The sequence below is a fragment of the Aethina tumida genome, chromosome 2 (genome assembly GCF_024364675.1).
Source record: "Aethina tumida isolate Nest 87 chromosome 2, icAetTumi1.1, whole genome shotgun sequence".
NCBI classification, from domain to species: Eukaryota; Metazoa; Arthropoda; class Insecta; order Coleoptera; family Nitidulidae; genus Aethina; species Aethina tumida.
In genome coordinates this window covers 29,641,282-29,661,529 of record NC_065436.1, presented here as the reverse complement: position 1 = coordinate 29,661,529, position 20,248 = coordinate 29,641,282, and the positions used below count along the sequence as shown (strand labels likewise).

The 20,248-nt window shown below is 31.3% G+C and overlaps 1 protein-coding gene across 4 annotated transcripts in view; it reads left to right on the top strand.

The window, feature by feature from the left end:
• Positions 1–20,248, top strand: part of LOC109604926 (zinc finger homeobox protein 4) — a 67,112-nt gene that overhangs the window by 31,490 nt on the left and 15,374 nt on the right. The window contains exon 5 of one of the 4 annotated variants that reach the window (XM_049963805.1): positions 1,487–1,967. The exons of the other annotated variants lie outside the window; for them this stretch is intronic. Coding sequence (XP_049819762.1) covers positions 1,487–1,503 — 17 coding nt within the window. The 3' untranslated portion in view covers positions 1,504–1,967. Of the gene's footprint in view, positions 1–1,486; positions 1,968–20,248 lie in introns of those variants that run through there. 4 annotated transcript variants of the gene reach the window in all.

Sequence of the window (20,248 nt, the reverse complement as noted above, 5' to 3'; positions counted from 1 at the left end):
TACGCCTCACCATTGGCCGGGCAGTAGACGTACTTACGGTCGATTATAAACTTACACAGCCGTTCTGCGTACTTTTTACGCCAAAATCATGCTTATAATTCGCCGTATCATGTGCGAGTTTCATTAGATCGTTCGTTCAGCTCGTTACGACGCCGAGTCTCGGAGCAAATCCGGTGCGATTAGAACGTGAAATGGGCTTTCGGTTTTTAAGTGTCCCTTTTTGATTTGTTACATTTGAATGGAGCCCGAGATTGTTGGTTTTATTCAATCGAGTAAAACCGAGATGAGATTTCGTCGAAGTGCACTTAAAATTTTGTCCATTTGCTCCGGATTCATTGTTGTCGGACGTGGACCAGGTGTTGCTGCGATTTGCAAACGGCGTCGTGCCGAATTGTGTCCCTCTTTCTACCTGGGATCGCCTTATCATTACCGATAATATAAACAGCTGTATTGTTTGACACGAATGTACAAAACAACGATAGTTTCGAATTTTTGTTACGGTTTCCCTAAGCCCGGTCCAAGGCCGAAAAAAGGTCCATTGTTTAATTCCTCACTTTTCTACAATCCGTAAAAGATCACCAGTTCTTTATTTTACAAGATAAGCCGCACACAATTTCGATCCATTTCTTTTTCTTTATTTACATTTTCACATGCACGAGAACTTGGCTGGTCCTTTGTTACCACACCAAAGTTAAGCTAACATCACGTAGTCTCTTCGCTTTGACCTAGCCCTGCTTGATGAATTTCGCCATTGCGGAATCATTGAAGTCTCTGTGAAGTATCGAAAAAATGGTGAGACAATCGAGCCATCGCGGGAGGGAGCAGGGGAGGTGGTGGCGTGAATTAAACCGAGACGAGGTTATAAATTATGGGATAGTTATTTACGTGCAGCGGACCAAAGGAATGGTTGGAGGTGTCGCTTGGGCTTCTCTTTAGGTGTTTCTGACTGGTCGTGCGGGGCCGTAAAAAAAATTTATAATGCTCGAGACTTCGGCGTGTTAATATAAATAATAATAAGTTTGAAGTTGGTTTTAGTACAGTTTAATGTCGACAAGGGCGACTATATTGAAACGATTAATTCTGACACGGCCAAACAAAGAATGTACACATTGTAGCTGGACGCACAGCAGATGTCACTTTTATTTTCGACGCATTCCAGACCGTACCGTTAGTTGATTAATTTTAAATTAGAATGTATGAATGAAGTTTCCCCACCGCGGACAGCATCCGGTTCTTTATCTTCGATTTTTTTTCTTCTTCTTGTGTGAGTGACGGTCACTTTGGGGCTGACGATGGACTTTTCCTTCCAGACTTCTGTGCCGGTTCCGCGTTTTACTTTAGTTATTTTTATTATTTTTTTATCCCCACAAAACGTGCCCCCTTTGATGGCGCGTTTTGTAATTTGTTTTATTTTTCCAAATTTATTAGTTTTAGTTTTTTTCTTTTATTTTCTTTTTTTTTGAATTTTTTTATAATTTTATTTCAGGCGAAATTTTTTCGTAAATTGTGACCGAGACAGAGGTATGAAGTGAAGAAGTTGGTCGTGTGGCTTTAACCGATGTGATACGCGAAGAGAAGACAAGGTTTTTGACATTTGGAACGTACTACGACTCGAAAAATATATGCCAGTTAATTTTGCCCTGCCCCCCCAGTGGTGCCGAAAATGTCGTTCCGTTATTATTTATATAATATATATTTTTTAAGTTCAAAAATGTAGTAGAAGCAATACATGTTCAACCACGAATGTAAATGAAAAGAATGATTCTTCTAATTGTGATATTAAACTGTAAATTGTTCAAAATTTTATGTACATATGTACAAAATGAATATACAATTATATTTTATACATAGCTAATTGTAAGTTCCTAGTAGACTTCTAAGAATAAGTAAGTTATACATATTTTAAAACGTATAGTTATGTAAAATAAATTATTTTTAATAAAATATTTTAATAATTGACTTGAAAACAGAGTTTTAATTTAATTTTACTATATAAAAATTATTTATGCACAGCGGTAACGTTTGTGTAATTTAAATAACAATTACAATAACCATAAATTTAAATTAAAGGTCAAACGAATTTTATAATTTTTATAAATTATATAAAAATACAATTGTTTGTGAAAGAATATTAAATTTTTATCTAGAGGCCACGCCATTTTGGGACTGTTGGTAAAAGGTAAGTTTAATTATTTATATAAAATTGCAAAATAATTACGCGACGTAATAAATATTCTAGATTAATTTTATTAATTTGAAAACTCAGTTATCACATTTTTTTTCTTGGTAAAAACGTTGGAGGTCAAAAGAATTTATATAAAATTTAAACTGATCAAGAAAAAAAATCATTTATTGGTTCAGAAATAATTTTACTTATTCTTGAAATTTTTTATGTTTTAAATTATTTTTAAAGTACTGTATTTATTTATTTATTCAGAACTTCATTTATTAGTTTATAAAAATTATTATTATATTTTATTTATTCTTGATAAAATCTTAAACATAAATGACAAAAGAATGAAAATAAAACTTATTTCAGAAATTTTATACCAATCAAGTTCGAAAGATTTAAAGTAACATTCATATTAGAATTTTATATTAAAAATCATTTTTTTTATTCTTGAAACACTTCTGTATATATTATGTTTTAAATAATATATAATAGTGCTTAAAAATTCATCTAATGGTTTTTAAAAATTATTATCATATCATTTATTACATTTTATGTGTTTTAATTAATTAAAATGATATTTAATAATGTATATATTAATAGATAAATCAGTTGCTGAAAATGTGACAATACTTTGTTGTTATTTACCAATTTACCTGACCCTGATTAGATCTAAACCGACAGGAAATCAACTTATTGTCGCCTGTAAAATTCGTTTATTTTCGGTAACTTTCCCATTACCCATTATATTAACATAATATTTCTAACAGTAATTACTGGACCGATTCAAAAAAATCTTCATTAACACACAGTGGGGACAAATAAAAATTTAATTTGATCTACAAGGTTAGGCTTTGTTGGTTATGATATAATTTAATTGTTTGTATGAATATTAAAGTCGGGTTTAACGATTCCAAATGTATTATTCGTTTCAATCGAATGATGTATGGATGACGGTATAAATTCGTACTGGTTTGCAGCCATCAATTTGAATATTTAAATGTGCCATCTTGGTTTGGTATTCTTTTGTTGCGCACATGAAAACTGGAATGGCTAATTAGGACGTAATCGAATGTTTTCCGAACCGTTTTTGTCCCATTTAATTCGCCGGGGTTAGTCCGAATTTCCATTAGCCAGTTCCATCTATGGCTTATTAATTTCAAATTCTAGTTTATAAATCACTCGAGTAGAAATCGTTCAAATAGTTGAGCACATTCGACTCGAATCATGTTGGATTTAGTGCGTTTATAACGGATACATAAAATATGTTTATTATTTTACTGTGACAGTCATCCACTGGAACTAATATAATGCAAAGTAACTGTTTTTCAAAATATTTGCGGTGTTCTGTTACAATAATTCAAATCCATAAACTCCACATCGATTTCCCTAATGGCCGGCTTCGGATGCCTGACGGAATGCGAAAACTACACGCATTAGAGACGATTAATTTCCCATTCCCATTAGTCGATATGCAAGAAAAAACCTACACTATTTGAGCCGTGATAAATACAATTACAGACGGTTCGTCCGTCGCCCGAGCAAAAAAACCACCGAGGTGGACGTATCATATCCGAAAAACGTGAAGCTAACATAAAGCCAAATTTAGCGGGTTTTTCGACGGGGCCCCCGAACCAAAAAAAGTCCCGTCCCGTTGTTTAAAAGGACGAAGATTTAGAGTCGTCAGCGTAAGACGTCTATCTCGATGCTGGCTGTCAGCCATCAATAACTCGACAGGATGAAAAATATAGACCGCAATAATTTTAAAATTCGCTCCCGGTACCCCCAAAACAAAACGTCTCAAAAACCACCGGCCTCGCAAAATTAACGACCGTTTTTAGAGTCGAATATCAAGCAGGTCGTTTTGACAGCATATACGGTCATTTGAGATAATTAGCAATTCTAAAGTTCGCATTTGGTTATTCCTGGCCAGACAAAAGAATATCTCGGTGACATATTTAAATATTCAAATGGCGCAGCCGCCCCGATACAACTAGTTTCGCGTTTTTATGGCCTCATTTCGTATACGATGGCTGCTCAAAAATGTTTTCTTCAATTGTTTAAGTGAATGTAATCGTTTTCAGTTCAATAATTATCAATTATAATGGTACTTTTTTTAATATACTCTTGATTTTTAATTACATATTCAAAAAACGTTAATTAAAACCATTTTCCTCTACATAAAATTGTAGTAAAGTCCAGAAAACCAGGTTTTTGTAAAATAAATTGCTTTTACAAATTACTTTCGTGCCATTTATTTTCATAAATTAATTAGTATTTTTATACTGTATTTATATTTTCTAATACCTTCCTGATTTTTAATTAAATATACAAGAAACATTAATTAAAACATTTTACTTTTATGTAAAATTATGCTAGTAAACTTTAAAGTCCAGAAAACCATGTTTTAGTAAAATAAATTGCTTTTACAAATTACTTTCGTGCCATTTATTTTCATAAATTAGTTAGTATTTTTATATTGTAATTATATTTTTTAATATTTTCGTGATTTTTAATTAAATATACAAGAAACATTAATTAAAACAATATTCTTCTGTATAAAATTATGCTAGTAAAACTTTAGAATCCAGGAAACCATGTTTCAGTAAAATAAATTGCTTTTACTAATTACTTTCGTGCTACTACTTTCATAAATTAGTATTTTTATAATGTTTATGTTTTCTAATATCTTTCTGATTTTTAATTAAATATACAAGAAACATTAAATAAAACATTTTACTTCTGTGTAAAATTATGTTAGTAAACCATTAGAGTTTAGAAAACCATGTTTGAGTAAATTACTTTCACAAATTATTTTCGTGTCATTTATTTTCATAAATTAGTATTTTTATATTGTAATTATTTTTTTTAATATTTTCCTGATTTTTAATTAAATATATAAGAAACACTAATTAAAACAATATTCTTCTGTATAAAATTATGCTAGTAAACCTTTAGAATCCAGAAAACCATGTTTCAGTAAAATAAATTAATTTTACTAATTACTTTCGTGCCATTTATTTTCATAAATTAGTATTTTTATAGTGTTTATATTTTCTAATATCTTCCTGATTTTTAATTAAATATACAAGAAACATTATATAAAACATTTTACTTCTGTGTAAAATTATGTTAGTAAGCCATTAGAGTTTAGAAAACCATGTTTGAGTAAATTGCTTTTACAAATCACTTCACACGTGTCATTTATTTTAATAAATTAGTTAGTATTTTTAAATATATTTATATTTTCTAATATTTGCCTGTTTTTAATTAATTATACGAGGAACCTTAATTAAAACAATATTCTTCTGTGTAAAAGTACGCTTTGGACAGAAAACTGTCTTAGTAAAATAAATAGCTTCACAAAGTTTTATTATACCATTTATTTTTATATTATATTTATATTTTTAATATCTTCTTGATTTTTAATACAAAACCAAGAAATGGTAACATAAATTGTTTTCACATATTATTTTCGTGCCATTTATTTTTATAAAGTATTTTGTATTTTTATATTATATTTATATCCTATTTTTTACTGCCGCAAAGCCTTATAAAATTCTCGTAAATATTACATTTATTGAACGTAATAAAAAGCAGTGGTTGCCACTCCCAATTATTTAAATAAACCTAATACCCCGCCACCAATAAAACAACCCGGATCCGCTCCGGGGGCGGTCGTTAATTACGGCCAATTAACCGCACTCACGTAATGAAAGCGCGCCCTGCCTCTCCGGCATCGGAGGCGGCATTCCGCCGCTTCGGAATCCTAATTAGCGCAGGCGGTGGCCGATCGGCGGTCGGCTGCGGCGGAGGCGGCTAATTGGCGGATGTTGAACGTGCCGCGGCGGGGCGGTGACGATTAAGGCCTGCGCCATACCAACCAAGCCCCCCCGAAACTCGGAGGCGGCATCCGAGCCACACTCTCAGCCGGGCAGGGGTCCGGGGGTTGTTTTATCGCTTATTTAGTCCGGGAGAGCGGCCTCATTACGAACCCGGACGGACGAATAGTAAAACTGCAGTTTAGTGTGTTTATGTAGTGTCTGGGATTTAATTTGTTTTATAATGGCGGCTTCGCAGGAGCCACTTGACTATGTGAGAGGACATAAAATTCGGGAATAATGTAGAATGGGAAATTGCAAAACGAAAATGATAAAATTGTATCGGAAAATGTTTATAGGTCACTTCTTTGTAATACTGTACTCACCAGAATGATATTCTCCATTTGTTTTGAGTTTTAAATTAAATTAAACAAAAGTTTATTAATAAATTGATAAAAACATAAAAACGAAATTAATATTTTCTAAACAACGAAGGCAAATCAAACATGTAAAAAATATATATTTTATTTAATAATTACTTTTCTATACAATACCATGTAATTACTAATTGAATTGAACATCCTGCTTTAGTTTTAATGTAGGAACAGGTTTCTTTAGATTATTAATCATAATCATTATAACTTACCATTAGTTCTAAGTCGTTTTTTCTAATTTTTTACAATTATACATTAATTAAAGCAATAATTAAAAAGTAGTATCAATTAAAGGTTTTTTTATTAAAAGAAATACGTTTTTAATAATTAACAACAATTATTGCTATTAAGCTATTTAACTTAAAACATTATTTATTTTTAATTTTTTATTAGAAGAAGTGCAAAAATACTTTTAATTATCATTAAGTTTTTTATTTAAAACCTTTATGTTATTACTTTTTTTGTTTTTCATCAAATTGTCTAAATTATGATACAATCAAAATGTCTTTTATAGACAAAAATAGCAACGAATCTTCGTTCCAATTTCTTTTAAAGATATGTGGCCATGTCTGATGACGTCATTCTCGCTTTTTCACATTTTCAATATTAAATGAATTTGCATACTGTTGACAAACTCTTCTTGTCTGTATATATATATATTATCTTTGTTTTAATTTTTGAGGAAACTAGTCAAACATATAACACTTGTCTCATATTTTTATCATTTCAATAAACTTATTATTTTTAGAGTACAAAAGCTTTCAATGACAAAATGTCTGTTTCAATTTTTGATTAAAGTGGTCAAACATGTATCCTTTTTTAATGTTTCATATTTTCATCATTTCAACAAACTTTGTATTTTTAGAATACAAAAGCTTTCAGTGACAAACAAAATGTTTGTTTCAATTTTTGATTAAACCAGTCAAACATGTGACCCTTTTTAATGTTTCATCATTTCAACAAACTTTTTGTTTTTAGGACATAAAAGCTTTCAGTGACAAAATGTCTGTTTCAATTTTTTATTAAACTTGTTAAACATGTGACACTTTTCAGTGTCTCATATTTTGTCATTTCAATAAGCTTATTATTTTTTCAAAAACAAAAACTTTCAATGAAAAAATGTGTTTTAGTTTTTAAGGTAACTAACCAAACACGTAACACGTCAAACATGTGACCATTTTTAATGTTTCATATTTTCATCATTTCAACAAACTTTGTATTTTTAAAATACAAAAGTTTTCAGTGACAAACAAAATGTCTGTATCAATTTTAGATTAAACCAGTCAAATATATGACCGTTCTCAATGTTTCATATTTTCGTCATTTCAACAAACTTTGTTTTTAGAACACAAAAGCTTTCAGTGACAAAATGTGTATTTCAATTTTTGATTAAACTTGTTAAACATGTGACACTTTTCAGTGTCTCATATTTTGTCATTTCATTAAGCTTATTATTTTTTCAAAAACAAAAGCTTTCAATGAAAAAATGTGTTTTAATTTTTGAGGGAACTAACCAAACACGTAACACTCATATTTTCGTCATTTCAACAAACTTAATATTTTTAGAACACAAAAACTTTCAATGACAAAATGTCTGTTTCAATTTTTGATTAAACTAGTCGAAACCTATGACTTTTTAAGCTCTCATAGTTTCGTCATTTCAAAAAGCTTATTTTTCGATGAACATTTAGCGAATTTGCATAAGCTTACTGAACATTCCACCACATCGATCGAATGACGGCGATTTTCCCTTTTCCGATTTCGGAAAATGAGAAGCCCATTGAACGAAATAATATGAATTTTTTACGTCGACCAGTTTGTGCACCTTGGCCTGCACCGCCCCCGGGGAGCACTGTCGAGACGTAGACGTCGCAATAAAAAAGTAATCATGTCAAAGATGTTTCCCAGCACGGAAGAAAACTGGCGAATTATTGTCTATTTCCTATCGCGCAAACCGGGCATAGAAATCGTCCGTCGACTTTTTATTTTCAATCTGCGATTTAAATTTACCGAAACCCGTAAACATGTAATAAAGGTGAAACTTTCGCGTAACATAAAAACGGCGTTAATGTATTAGAAACGTGCCTTTGTCGTCTATTGTTGTGAGAATTGTAAAATATTTATCAATTACACATTTACATAGTTATTGTCGTTCTTTAATCACCTCCCCGGAGTTCGGACAGGAAGCCGTCCATAAAAATGCCACGGGGACACTAAACTTACGGAAAAAATGCGCGTCCAAACAATTCATAAAGCGTAATGTCGTAAATAGCGTCATTAGATCGGAGATAACGCGAATGACCGTATGATCGAAGGGTCATATAACAAGTCATAATTCGTGGACGGCCGTGCCTCGTGGCATATTCGGCATTCCCCCGGAACGTCTGGCGGGTTTATTGCCGGGAAAACGCCACCGAATACGTCATTACACACGGTTCCGGACGCGGTGCAAACTGACGATTTCACTTTTTATCGCGGCCCAAAACTGCGATTTTACGCGGTCCCGTAAAATATTTAAAATAGATTTTTTGGGCGAGCGCAGCGGATTTTCGGTGCCCCGAATGGGGGGCGATCGTATCGGGATTATCGTACGAAAATGATGGGCTTTCGGATCACGAGCCGTTTGTTGATTTATATATTTTAAAGTGGCTGTAAGGTTTTGCACCCCCAACTCGTCGACCGGCTCGTTTGTTTCGTCATTTCAACAAACATTCATTTTTTTTTTTTTTTCGAATATGAAAGCTTTTAATATTATTAAGTATTTTCCTTCAAATTTTTTAAACAAAAATTTTTAATGGAACTTGTTAAACACATGAAGCTTCTTAATATCACAATTTTCTCATAATTTCAGTTATTACTTCAATATTTGAAAACAAAAGCTTTTAATAGCAAACTATTTTGTTCTCGCATATTAAATTCTTACACATATTAAGATTTTCAATGACACGATGATTTCAGTATTTCAACAAAATTATTACTTTAGTTTTTACAGATAAAATCATTTAATGGCAAACTATTTTGATCCAACATATTAAAAATGTTGAAACTTGTTAAACATATCAAGCTTTTTGATGTCATAATTTGTTCATTATTTCAACAAGCTTTTTAATTTAATTTTTCAAGACAAAAGCTTCTAATGAAAAACTATTGGGTTCCAATATTATTAAAATTTTGAAATAGGCTACGAAATCTGTACTTTCATTTTAAATTAAAAATGTTGAAATAGACTACAAAAATCTATTATCTTCATCTTAAACTTTGAATGGAACTTGTCAAACACGTGAAGCTTTTTAATCTCACATTTTTTTTATGATATCAAGAAACTCATTACCTTAATTTTTGAAGACAAAAGCTTTCAAAAATTTTAAAACAGGCAACAAAACATGTTTAACTCAGATTTTTAATATAACTAGTCAGATTATCGTATGAATATGATGAACTTTCAGATCATGGATCGCCTGTTGATTTATTTATTTTAAAGTGGCTGTCGGATTTTGCGCTACCAACTCGTGAGCCGACTCATTTACCTGGAAATTTTCTGGGAAAAGGTCCGTTTTGGGGACTTAAATAATTAGTTTTACTACCGGTCCAAGCTTTGTTGTAACGTCGATGTTTATGAAAACACATAAAAAACAAATAATGAAACCATAGCGGGCAGGTAGAGAAACACGAGGATATTTGGCTTTGAAAAATTAACAAAAACATTGAACAGATGTTTGCGATCACCACGAAGGATAAGTGTTTACTCGAAATGGTAATTGTTATTATATAATATTTCTTAATTACCGATTGCAGCTAATTAGTGTGTGTTGATCTTTATAATATTCAAGGTTTAACGTGAACAATTAAATAATTAAACCGCCTTTTAAAACATATTTTTGCCATGGATAATTATTTAGAAGGCAAAACAATGTAAATGCTCTCTCGCCGGCGATTATTATGACATAATGGAATTATTTTGCGTTTCAAATTTATAATGTATAAATTATTAATATTGCGCACAATGGAAAGCTTTGTTTATGTTACATTTCCAGCGCATGAATCCATTGCTCTCGGCCGTTTTTAATAAAATGCGATTCAACAATAAATTACACAGTGAAATTCGTTACGTAACAGGTGGTTTCGATGAAATAAAATGTTTAATTTCAAATGATATTATAATGGGCGACCTTCACACGTTGTTAGCAGTTACTGCCACAGAAGCAATCAATTCGTGTTTGCAGCTTTGGATAAATCAAATCCTTGTTATTTGTTTAATTAATTATTAATTTTGCACCGTTGTCTGGTGTGATTGATTGCAAGTTGAAACAGTAAACAAAATGTTTACCATATTTCTAACTTGAATCTTTAATGCTTTAATCAAACAGAAGATGATTTTTAATGTCACATGTTTTAGACATTTTAACAAGCTTTTAATAGCAAGCTATTTTTATTCAACATATTAAAAATAATGAAAGGAACAACTAAATATTTTGTTTTATCCTAAATTTTTAATTAAACACAAGACACTTTACAGAGTCACATTTTTTCATTATTTCAACATCCTTATTAATTTATTTCTTTCGAACACAAAAGCTTTCCATGAGAATCTATTTTTATTCAACATATTAAAAATATTGAAATAGTTAACTGAATATCTTATTTTATCCTAAATCTTTATTGAAACTGGTAAAACACTTTATGTCACATTTGTTCATTCTTTCAAGAAGTTTATTTTTTTGTTTCTTCTTTTCGAAGACAAAAGCTTTCAATAGGAAGTAATTTTTATTCATCAATTTAAAAAAGTTGAAATAGACTACTAAATATCTTGTTTTATCTTAAATTTTTAATGAAACTAGTAAAACACTAGTTAAGTCAATTTATAACGTCACTTTTTTCATCATTTCAGAAAGCTTACTATTCTCTTGTTTTCGAAGACAAAAGCTTTTAATGGCAAGCTATTGTTATTCAATATACTAAAAATGTTGAAATTGACAACAGAATAGTTAGTTTTATCTTAATTTTTTAAAGAAACACAAGTCATATTCTTTCGTCATTTATTATTTTCTTTTTTTAAGGACATACTTTTTTAATAGCAAATTATTTATATTCAGCTTATAACTTTCTTTTTTTCAATATAAGCTTTTAATGAGAAGTTGTTGTTTTTCAAAAATTAAAAATGTTGACACATGCGTTTAATTAAAGACACTTTTGAAAGTTTTATTTCATCATTATCAGTTCAATAAGCTCATACATGGATAAATAATAAATCGATTGAAAAACGTGATTCCAAAACTTGGTATGTTTGTAATTCTTTTTCTTTTGAATTGAGATATTGTGTCATTCATGAATTAAAATAGAGCCATTTTCTTATTATCGGTACAAATTTAAGCACGGTTGATCGAACAGTCGATATAACTTCTCCGTGCTTTATAACTGTCCTCTGGCATCGGAGATGATTGCAAACTTCCTAACTCCATTAAAGTTATTAATGCAGTTTTATACTTTTTCGATTTATGTCGCCCGGTCTTTGAATAAATAGACAATCAACTAGATTTATGTCCTCCTCAAGTTTTCCTCCGCCGATTCTCACTATACACTTAGTGTTGGTAACCCCGTGACAATGACAGTCCCACATTTGCAAGACAAACGCACCATTTAAACCGTCTATTCGATTTATTTTAGAGACAATTTAAGCGATTTAAAGGAATGGCGATACTTAAACAGGCACCCCTGTCGTATAGCAATACCACTGCAGTAGGCCAGCACAGTTCTGGCGGATTTTTCCGGGCCTCCGGCTAAGGAAAACTGCGCCCGGACCGCCGCTCCAGTAACTTATCAGCGTCCAAGGAAAATTGGAATATTTTAAATTCGAGTCTATCTCCCCTGGGCGTCGATAGCTTTAGGGTTTTGCGAATTCGGCTCTCCGGCTAAATTTAAATACTTCATATCGCCCCGATATATTGGTTATTTGCATCTTAAGCAGATATATTCTTATTCGCACACATAGTGGGATTCCGAGCTATTATTGGATTATGTATTTTGGACATTATCGCTATCGCTTTTCCGTTTTCTACCCGGGAAACTCGTTTTATGGCAGACTTAATCTGCATTAAACGCTGCGGGGAAATTACTACATAAATTCCCTCCAGCTATCGCTCATGTCCGATGATCAGATGGAGAAATTCCCCGGGTTATTTTAACAACAATAGAAAGTGAAATAATTCGAATAATTTGGTTGCGTTCTAATAGTGATATTTGCCGGTAAATATAACAAATTCATGACTGGCGAGTGATTTTCTCGCGGGTGTTGTTAAAGTGCGAATGCCTGGCACGTTTGCCGGTAACTGTTAAACAAATAAAAAGTCGGGGAGTCGTGATATAATGTAATATTCGTGTTTATGGGAGGCATTACCGGTATAATTTTTACAAAATAATTACAAAAGGAATCCGTCGTAAATTACAAGATGTATCTCGGTCGAAATAGAGACAGGCATGATGTATAAAGAGATTTATTGCAATCGAAGAAATTGAGTTTGTAATGGCGTGAGATGTTCGTAGACAATAGACAATAAAAAAATAAATTATAACCAAACCTTTAAGAGTCCGTTACGTTTATTTAATACGAGTTAATCATGCGATATTTAAATATAAAATGCCCCGTACGTGGTGGTACTGTTTTAAATAAAACCGCCACCCACTATCCCGATAAATGATTGAGTAACAACCCTGTGAAACAGAAAAACTTGCTCTTTTTCGACATGCCACCGACCCGCGTTAACAAGGAACCAGCGCATAATTTATGTACGTATCTCCCCAAAATAATCCGATCCTTATCGGGAACAATAATTTGTGGAGACCGCTTTCCAATAAAAAAACGTTCCGACTTAATTTTCATAAAATCTCTATTTCATGTAAAAATCGAAACGGACCCCTTGCACGATAACCGGTCTCATTTATAATCCACCCCACATCCTTAAAAATATAATTAAACTTTCGATTTGTGCTGTCACAGACCATCAAAGATATTGTCAGGCCAACTTACGTTTCTATTTGCATGAAATCATTTTTCATCTTCGTGATCGGTGAAACAAAATTTGTTTTGTGATTTAACTGATACCGGGAACGCCAGTTATTGCTGTCAGTTTCCGAAGCTTTACGATGTGTCATTGCAAAACACTTTTAATAATACCCTGCGTTCGTGGGCACAAAGGGGCCGGCATAATTTCACGGAAAAGTACCAATAATCTTTGCAGTAGGTAAATTAAACAAAGGCCCGTTAGTTTTAGAGCCGCAGCTAAACAATCCCATATTATGTTACCTGAGCTGAAACAATACACTTTTCTCGGTTTTGCACCAACTCCCGGCGGATTCACATCGCACAATCTCCAGGGATTATCGGTTTGTGGAGCCGTAATCCCGTGATACGTGTCCGGAGTATGCATAATTTCCAACAATATGTCAACCGGTGCGTGCTAATTCGGCATTGAAATCAGTAATTTTGTCGTTTCACGAGAAAAATAACCCATCAATTAGAAAAATGTTAATTTCGGTGCAGCTGCCATTTCTGGAGCCGTTCATTGTTCGGTCGGGTCCACGTTAAGTTTTAGTATAATAAAGCCCGAAATCGACCGAGAGAGAAAATAAGTAGCGAAATTACATTAGGTGGGGTGGCATTGTTAAATAGCTATTGTCAAAGTGTTCGGCACAGACATTAATACCGTCCCGTGATTCTTTGTATAAAAAATATATTTTTCATGCAAAAATCCACCCTAACTAAGCATTGTGCCCCGGAATGATTAATGACACAGAAAACGTACTTTATTCCGAATTAATATTAAAAAATGCCCCCCCTCCTTGCGATATTTATTTATCGGGAACGGGGATCGGGTCCGTGCTGACTGTACACGCATCCGAAAATCCTTTTTCACATTTTAAATTTGAAGATTTATTGGCGAACATTAATTTTAGATTTATTGGAATAGTTTTTTTCATTGATATCAGTTTCATAATAAAAGGGTGGCTTTTGTGCGGGGTTCTGACCCCAAAAAAAATTTAGTTTAAAATACTAATCCTAATAATGCACATGTTAGGCCCAATAATTCATCGCAAATCCCACGCCAGAGGAAACGTCTAAAGTTTATTGAATGAAAAACCAAATCAGAATATTAAAGTTTTGGCAATGATTATGATTTAAGGGGAAAAACTTAATTTAATTTAAAACAATTTCAAATGGAATAAAAAGTAATATTGTTTGATATTTGGCAATCTTATGTTTTTATGAGAAATCAATGTTTTAAATATTTAGCTGCTTTCATGGAAAACAAAAAGTGAATTTCAAAATTTAAATTTCTCTGTTTTCTTTAATTTTATTTAATAAATTTTTTAAATCGAATTAATCGAAAAATTAAATTTAATTTAATCAACTTAAAATGAGTTTTAAATTTAAATTTCTGTATTTTCTTTTATTTACTGTATATTTTGTTTTTTTTTTTTAATTTCTCATGTACATTCTATGATTATTTGACTGTGATTTTAAATGTACTCTAAAAATTAATAATTTTAATTATTTGTTAAATTGAATTCAAAGAGAATTTAACTTAAAATGGAATTTAAAGTTTCAATTTCTCTATCGAATATTGATTTTTATTTTTTAGGTACATTCTACGAATATTTTGTGACCTTAAAATAGTATAAAATTCCAAAATTAATTTATTTTCTTTAATGAAATTGTCAAATGAAATTCAAGAAGAAGAACAACTAGACTTAATTTAATGAACTTAAAATGATTGAATTGAATATTTTGTTTTTTAGGTAGATTTCATAAATATTTTGACCTTGAATTTGAAGTTCCAAAATTAATAACTTTCTTTAGTGACATTGTTAAATGAAATGCAATAATAGGAACAACTAGACATAATTTAATCAACGTAAACTGAAATTCATTTATTTTGATTTTTTAAATTTTATGTATCCTGTGCATCCCCAACTTTAATAATTTTGTTTAATAAATTTGTTAATGTTTAATGAATTAATATTCAATATATTCAAAAAAAAAAGTAAATAAACTAGATTTAATTTAATCAATTTAAAATGGAATTCAAAGTTTCAATTTTTCATTTAGGTTCCTGGAATTTGAAGTTCTAAATTTCCAAATTTTGTTTAATGAATTTGTTAAGGAGGAAAAGAACTAAATTTAATTTAATAAAATTAAAATAGAATTCAAAATTTTAATTACCATATTTTCTTTGTACAGTTTGTTTTTCTTGTCAATGTCAATTCCATAAATAAAATGAACTTAAATTATGCTTTATTTTCAATATATTTAGCAAAATTCTGTATGTTTATAAAAAATCAATCATCTTTTCATCATTATTCAATAAATTATTTTCATATCAATATAATAATGAAAGAGTAGATTCTATATATTCGTGGATTGTTAGATTATAAATTGTTATATTATTATTATTTTGCATAGTTTTCACGAAAAAGTAAAATAGAATTGCGTTTTTTTACTAAAGTTTTATTTTTTTAAATTATATAATTATAATTATATATGAACAAAAGCTTAATTTCTAAAATTAAATTTGAATCTTAAATTTCTTTGTTTTCTCTTACACCACTCAACAATAGAATTAAATACTTCTGACAAAACTGATGAATTTTTTAAAGTTTATATGATAAAGGGACATGTCCAAAATATGATTAAGATGGCCAATATTCGTGATAATGGTCCTAATTTCCTCTTGGTCCATTTCATGCTCGCCTGAACCAGTTAGTGAACTATGATACGTTCCATATACTCCTCTCATATTTAATCAGTCTAAGTAACGATATTCCGTATAGCCTTGGCCAATGGAGTGTACGTATTAATTCGGTAGCTAAATTGTTAAGACAGCGTTTCCGCTTAGCTGATGATTAGATCATCCGGTTAGTTAAGCAGCGAACTGCTGTCTATAACGTATATCGTTGTGTTTCTGGGCCGCGGGCCATCCGTACTATCTTATTGGAGATATTGATTGATTAACACACACTCGGCAACATTGTTTTTCACCCTTTGGACAATTTTAGCCAAGGGTTCAAATTGTTTATCCTGTGTAACATAAATTGGTTGTTCATGCGAGGGTCCCATCGGGAACTTGCAGATTTTTAATGCGATGGGGTCTTTTGACTGAAAAAGGCTTTTTTCAACGAGATTAAATTGCGTACTGGGGTCCGCACACGTGTCACCGACCCGAATGTCGCAGGATTTTGTTACAATATGCGATATTATGTCAACGAACGTAAATAGCTGATTAACCACGTCTGAGCGTAATTATTTAATTATGGAAGCAAATGGAATTAATGTGTTGGCGAACCGGTCTGAGGTAATTTCATTAAGAAAAATACGATGATATTCATATTTTACATTATTAATTCAATTCTTCAGATAACAATCACCATTCGAACCGTTTGTATATAAAATATTGATAAATCATCTGTCAGCATTCGAAGACCTTTTTCTTTTTGGATTCATTATCATAAAATATAAAATGCCACACGTGCATAGAACCGTCCCGTGGGGGCAAAAAAGGATCCGGTGACAGTGTTTTATGTGTGGTGGGTGTTCGTTATGAGTGGAAATAAAAAATCACCCCGTTTAGGCAAATCGAACATCTTGCGCCAATTTTAAAGTTGTCGAATAAGTAGTTTTATGGAATCATTATATTGTTGAGATGCGTTACAGTTTCCTCTCCATTCCATTGTCTTGATCCTCGCCTCTGTGGGGTCCTGGAATTAAAAGAAAGACTTACGTCGAACCCACGTTCGGGATGAGAAAAAAAGAAAAGGGGGATTTTGTGACTGTATACGAAATGCAACGCCGATTTTTTTTTTGTGTTAATAGATTCATAGCTGACAATATTGAATTCCGTTGGGGCCCAGGTATCGGGGACAAAAGACGGATTTTCGATCGCTTTTGTGGGACCGTGCACATTGTGGGTGCTCAGGTAGACGGAATATGATGGAATGTGATCTTATTCACCTTAAATTTCATACACTAACGACGGCACATTCGATTTATTCGGTTAAATTATTTTCGGAAATGAACGGCTCCTACGCACATGGAAAGTGTCAGGTTCAATGGGTGTGGGACAAACAACGTGATCCCCTTCCTGGAACGGTGAATTTTAATTTTTTCTGATCCGCCGTTCAGGTGTGTCGGGGAATTACTTCTTCGGCCGCGTTAAATATTAAAGCCGGCGGATTAAAAAAGGCAATTACGGGCGAGGAAAAGGCAATATTTCCAGACGCCATTGAATTCGCGGGTAATTTCGGAGCAGTTTTTACAACCCTCATCACGAGTGTTATTAGTTCGGGTCTCATAATGCAGCCCGGGACCCGTCTCCAGTTAATATCTCGTATTTTATTAAAATTTTAACGTCGAGAGGGTGGGTGCGCGTCTCCGTCTATCCAGAAAACGAAATAGCAAGACACTTTGCCACGGTCCCCCGGTTCAATTTACATCGTCTCATATGTCAATGTGTGCCGGATCGCGGGATCCGGGGGGTGGCACGGAAAAACTGGCGGAGAGAGATATCGCGGGCGATGCGCGTCTCGCGCCATAGGAACCCGGGACGCAGGCGGGATAAAAAGAAGCCGAAATTCATTACATGCTTGGCTTCGTAGGGAGATGTGTTTTTTTTTTCTGGCGAGTACGCCCGCTATTTTTCCCCAACCGTTCCGACCCCGGAGCGGTCGTGTTTAGATTACCGGGAGCACGTCGGAAATCTAAGATTATCCCGGTGCATGCACGACGCCGAGCGTCGGGAGTTTGCCTCGTGTGCGGGTCGGTTTATATTAAAAATGTAATAAAATTACACGGTGCCGCCGTGCTAGGGCGCAGGTCTTAATTTTAATGGAGAAGGGCGGTTTATTTCGTTTTCTGAAAGTTTCTATGTCTTCTTTTTTGACTGAATAATAAACAGGATTTTATCAAATTTAATACACAGAAGAAATTTAATTTGTTTGTTAATAATGTATTATTGTACAAATTGTTTAGTTTATTGATTTTGAAAACTGCTCTTTTCTGCTTATTTCATGTAAAATAAATCTAATTTTCATTAAAGTAATTCAGATGTTACAAATTAACCACAGCAATTAAAAATTAGAAAACAAAAGAATTCTAATCTATTTTTTGATATTAATTGATTGTACTTAAATACCACAATTAATGCAAATTTTACCAAAATATATAAATGAAAAATAAGTAATTTTGAATATTTTAAAAGATATTTTAATTTAAGTTACAAATTTATTATAAAAAATGCTTATTTTGGGTTTAACACTTTGTTTCGCTTCCCTTTCGACTAAAAATAAATACAATTTTCATAAAATTAACTCAGATATTATAAATACATTTTATTTTTCAACTAAATTAAAAATTATAAAACAAAAAGAATTTTAATTTATTTGTTGGCATTAATTCATTGTATTAAAATAATCACAATTATCGTAAATTTTAACAAAATATATAAATTAATCGTTAAAATTTTTTTACAAAAATTGTTTATTTTCTGTGTAAAACTTTGTTTTTCTTTCCTTTTTACTAAAAATAAATAGTCTTCATAAAATTAATTCAAATGTTACAAATGCATTTAAATTCTCATATAAATTAAAAGTTAAAAAAAAAGAATTTTAATTTATTTATTAACATTAATTAATTGTACTACATTTATTGTTTTACCAAAATATATAAATGAAAAATTTTGATGAATTTTTAAAGAAATTTTAATAATAATTTATTACTAAAAATGCTTATTTTCAGTTTAAAAGTTTGTTTTTTTTCTCTTTTGTGTAACAATAAATAAAAAAATTATAAAATAAATTCAGGTGTTACAAACGAATTAAAAATTAAAAAACAAAAGAATATTAATTTATTTGTTAACATTAATTAATTGTACATAAATAACCACAATTATGGTAAATTTTACCATAATTGTGGTTATATAAATAAAAAATGAATAATTTTAATAAATTTTTAAAGAAATTTTAATAATAATTTATTACTAAAAATGCTTATTTTTAATTTAAAAGTTTGTTTTTCTTCCCTTTTGTGTAATAATAAATAAAAAAATTATAAAATAAATTCAGGTGTTACAAATGAAAAAACAAAAGAATATTAATTTATTTGTTAACATTAATTAATTGTACCAAAAATGAGTATTTTTGTTAAATTTTAAAAGAAATTTTAATTAAAGTTAAAAATTCTTTTACAAAAATACAATGTAAAATGTTTTTAGTATATCAAACTTTAGACAAATTTTTATTAGATTAATAAAATGGTGATATTTATTGTCACCTGCGTCATATTTTGTGTGGGCCAATCAGAAACTTTCCACAATTCCGGTGAATAAAATACCTAGAAAAAACTGAATGAATTGAATATAATATTTCCTGAGGATGTTTCTGTGGATGACATTTTATGTAACTGTTTTTATTAACCCGCATATTTATTGAGTGTCCGAAAACACGTCCAATAATCTTCTAGATGATATAAACACATCCGTTTGCCATATACAATCGTAACATTCTCAATATGCAAATAAAACTATGTTAATATAACACACCTCTAACAAATAAATTAATAATCAATAGGAGAAAAATTATAATGAACCCGATTAAATATTAAACCGTAAATTATGGTATCATCTGAAAGTGGCTTACTTCCTGTTGCCAACATAAAAACGGGCATACCTCTCTTGTACCAACTGGTGTGTAATTAAATTCGAAAAAGAATTCCTGCGTACAATTACCAATTGAATAATTCCATTAGAACACATACAGATATGTCAGTTATGTAAATG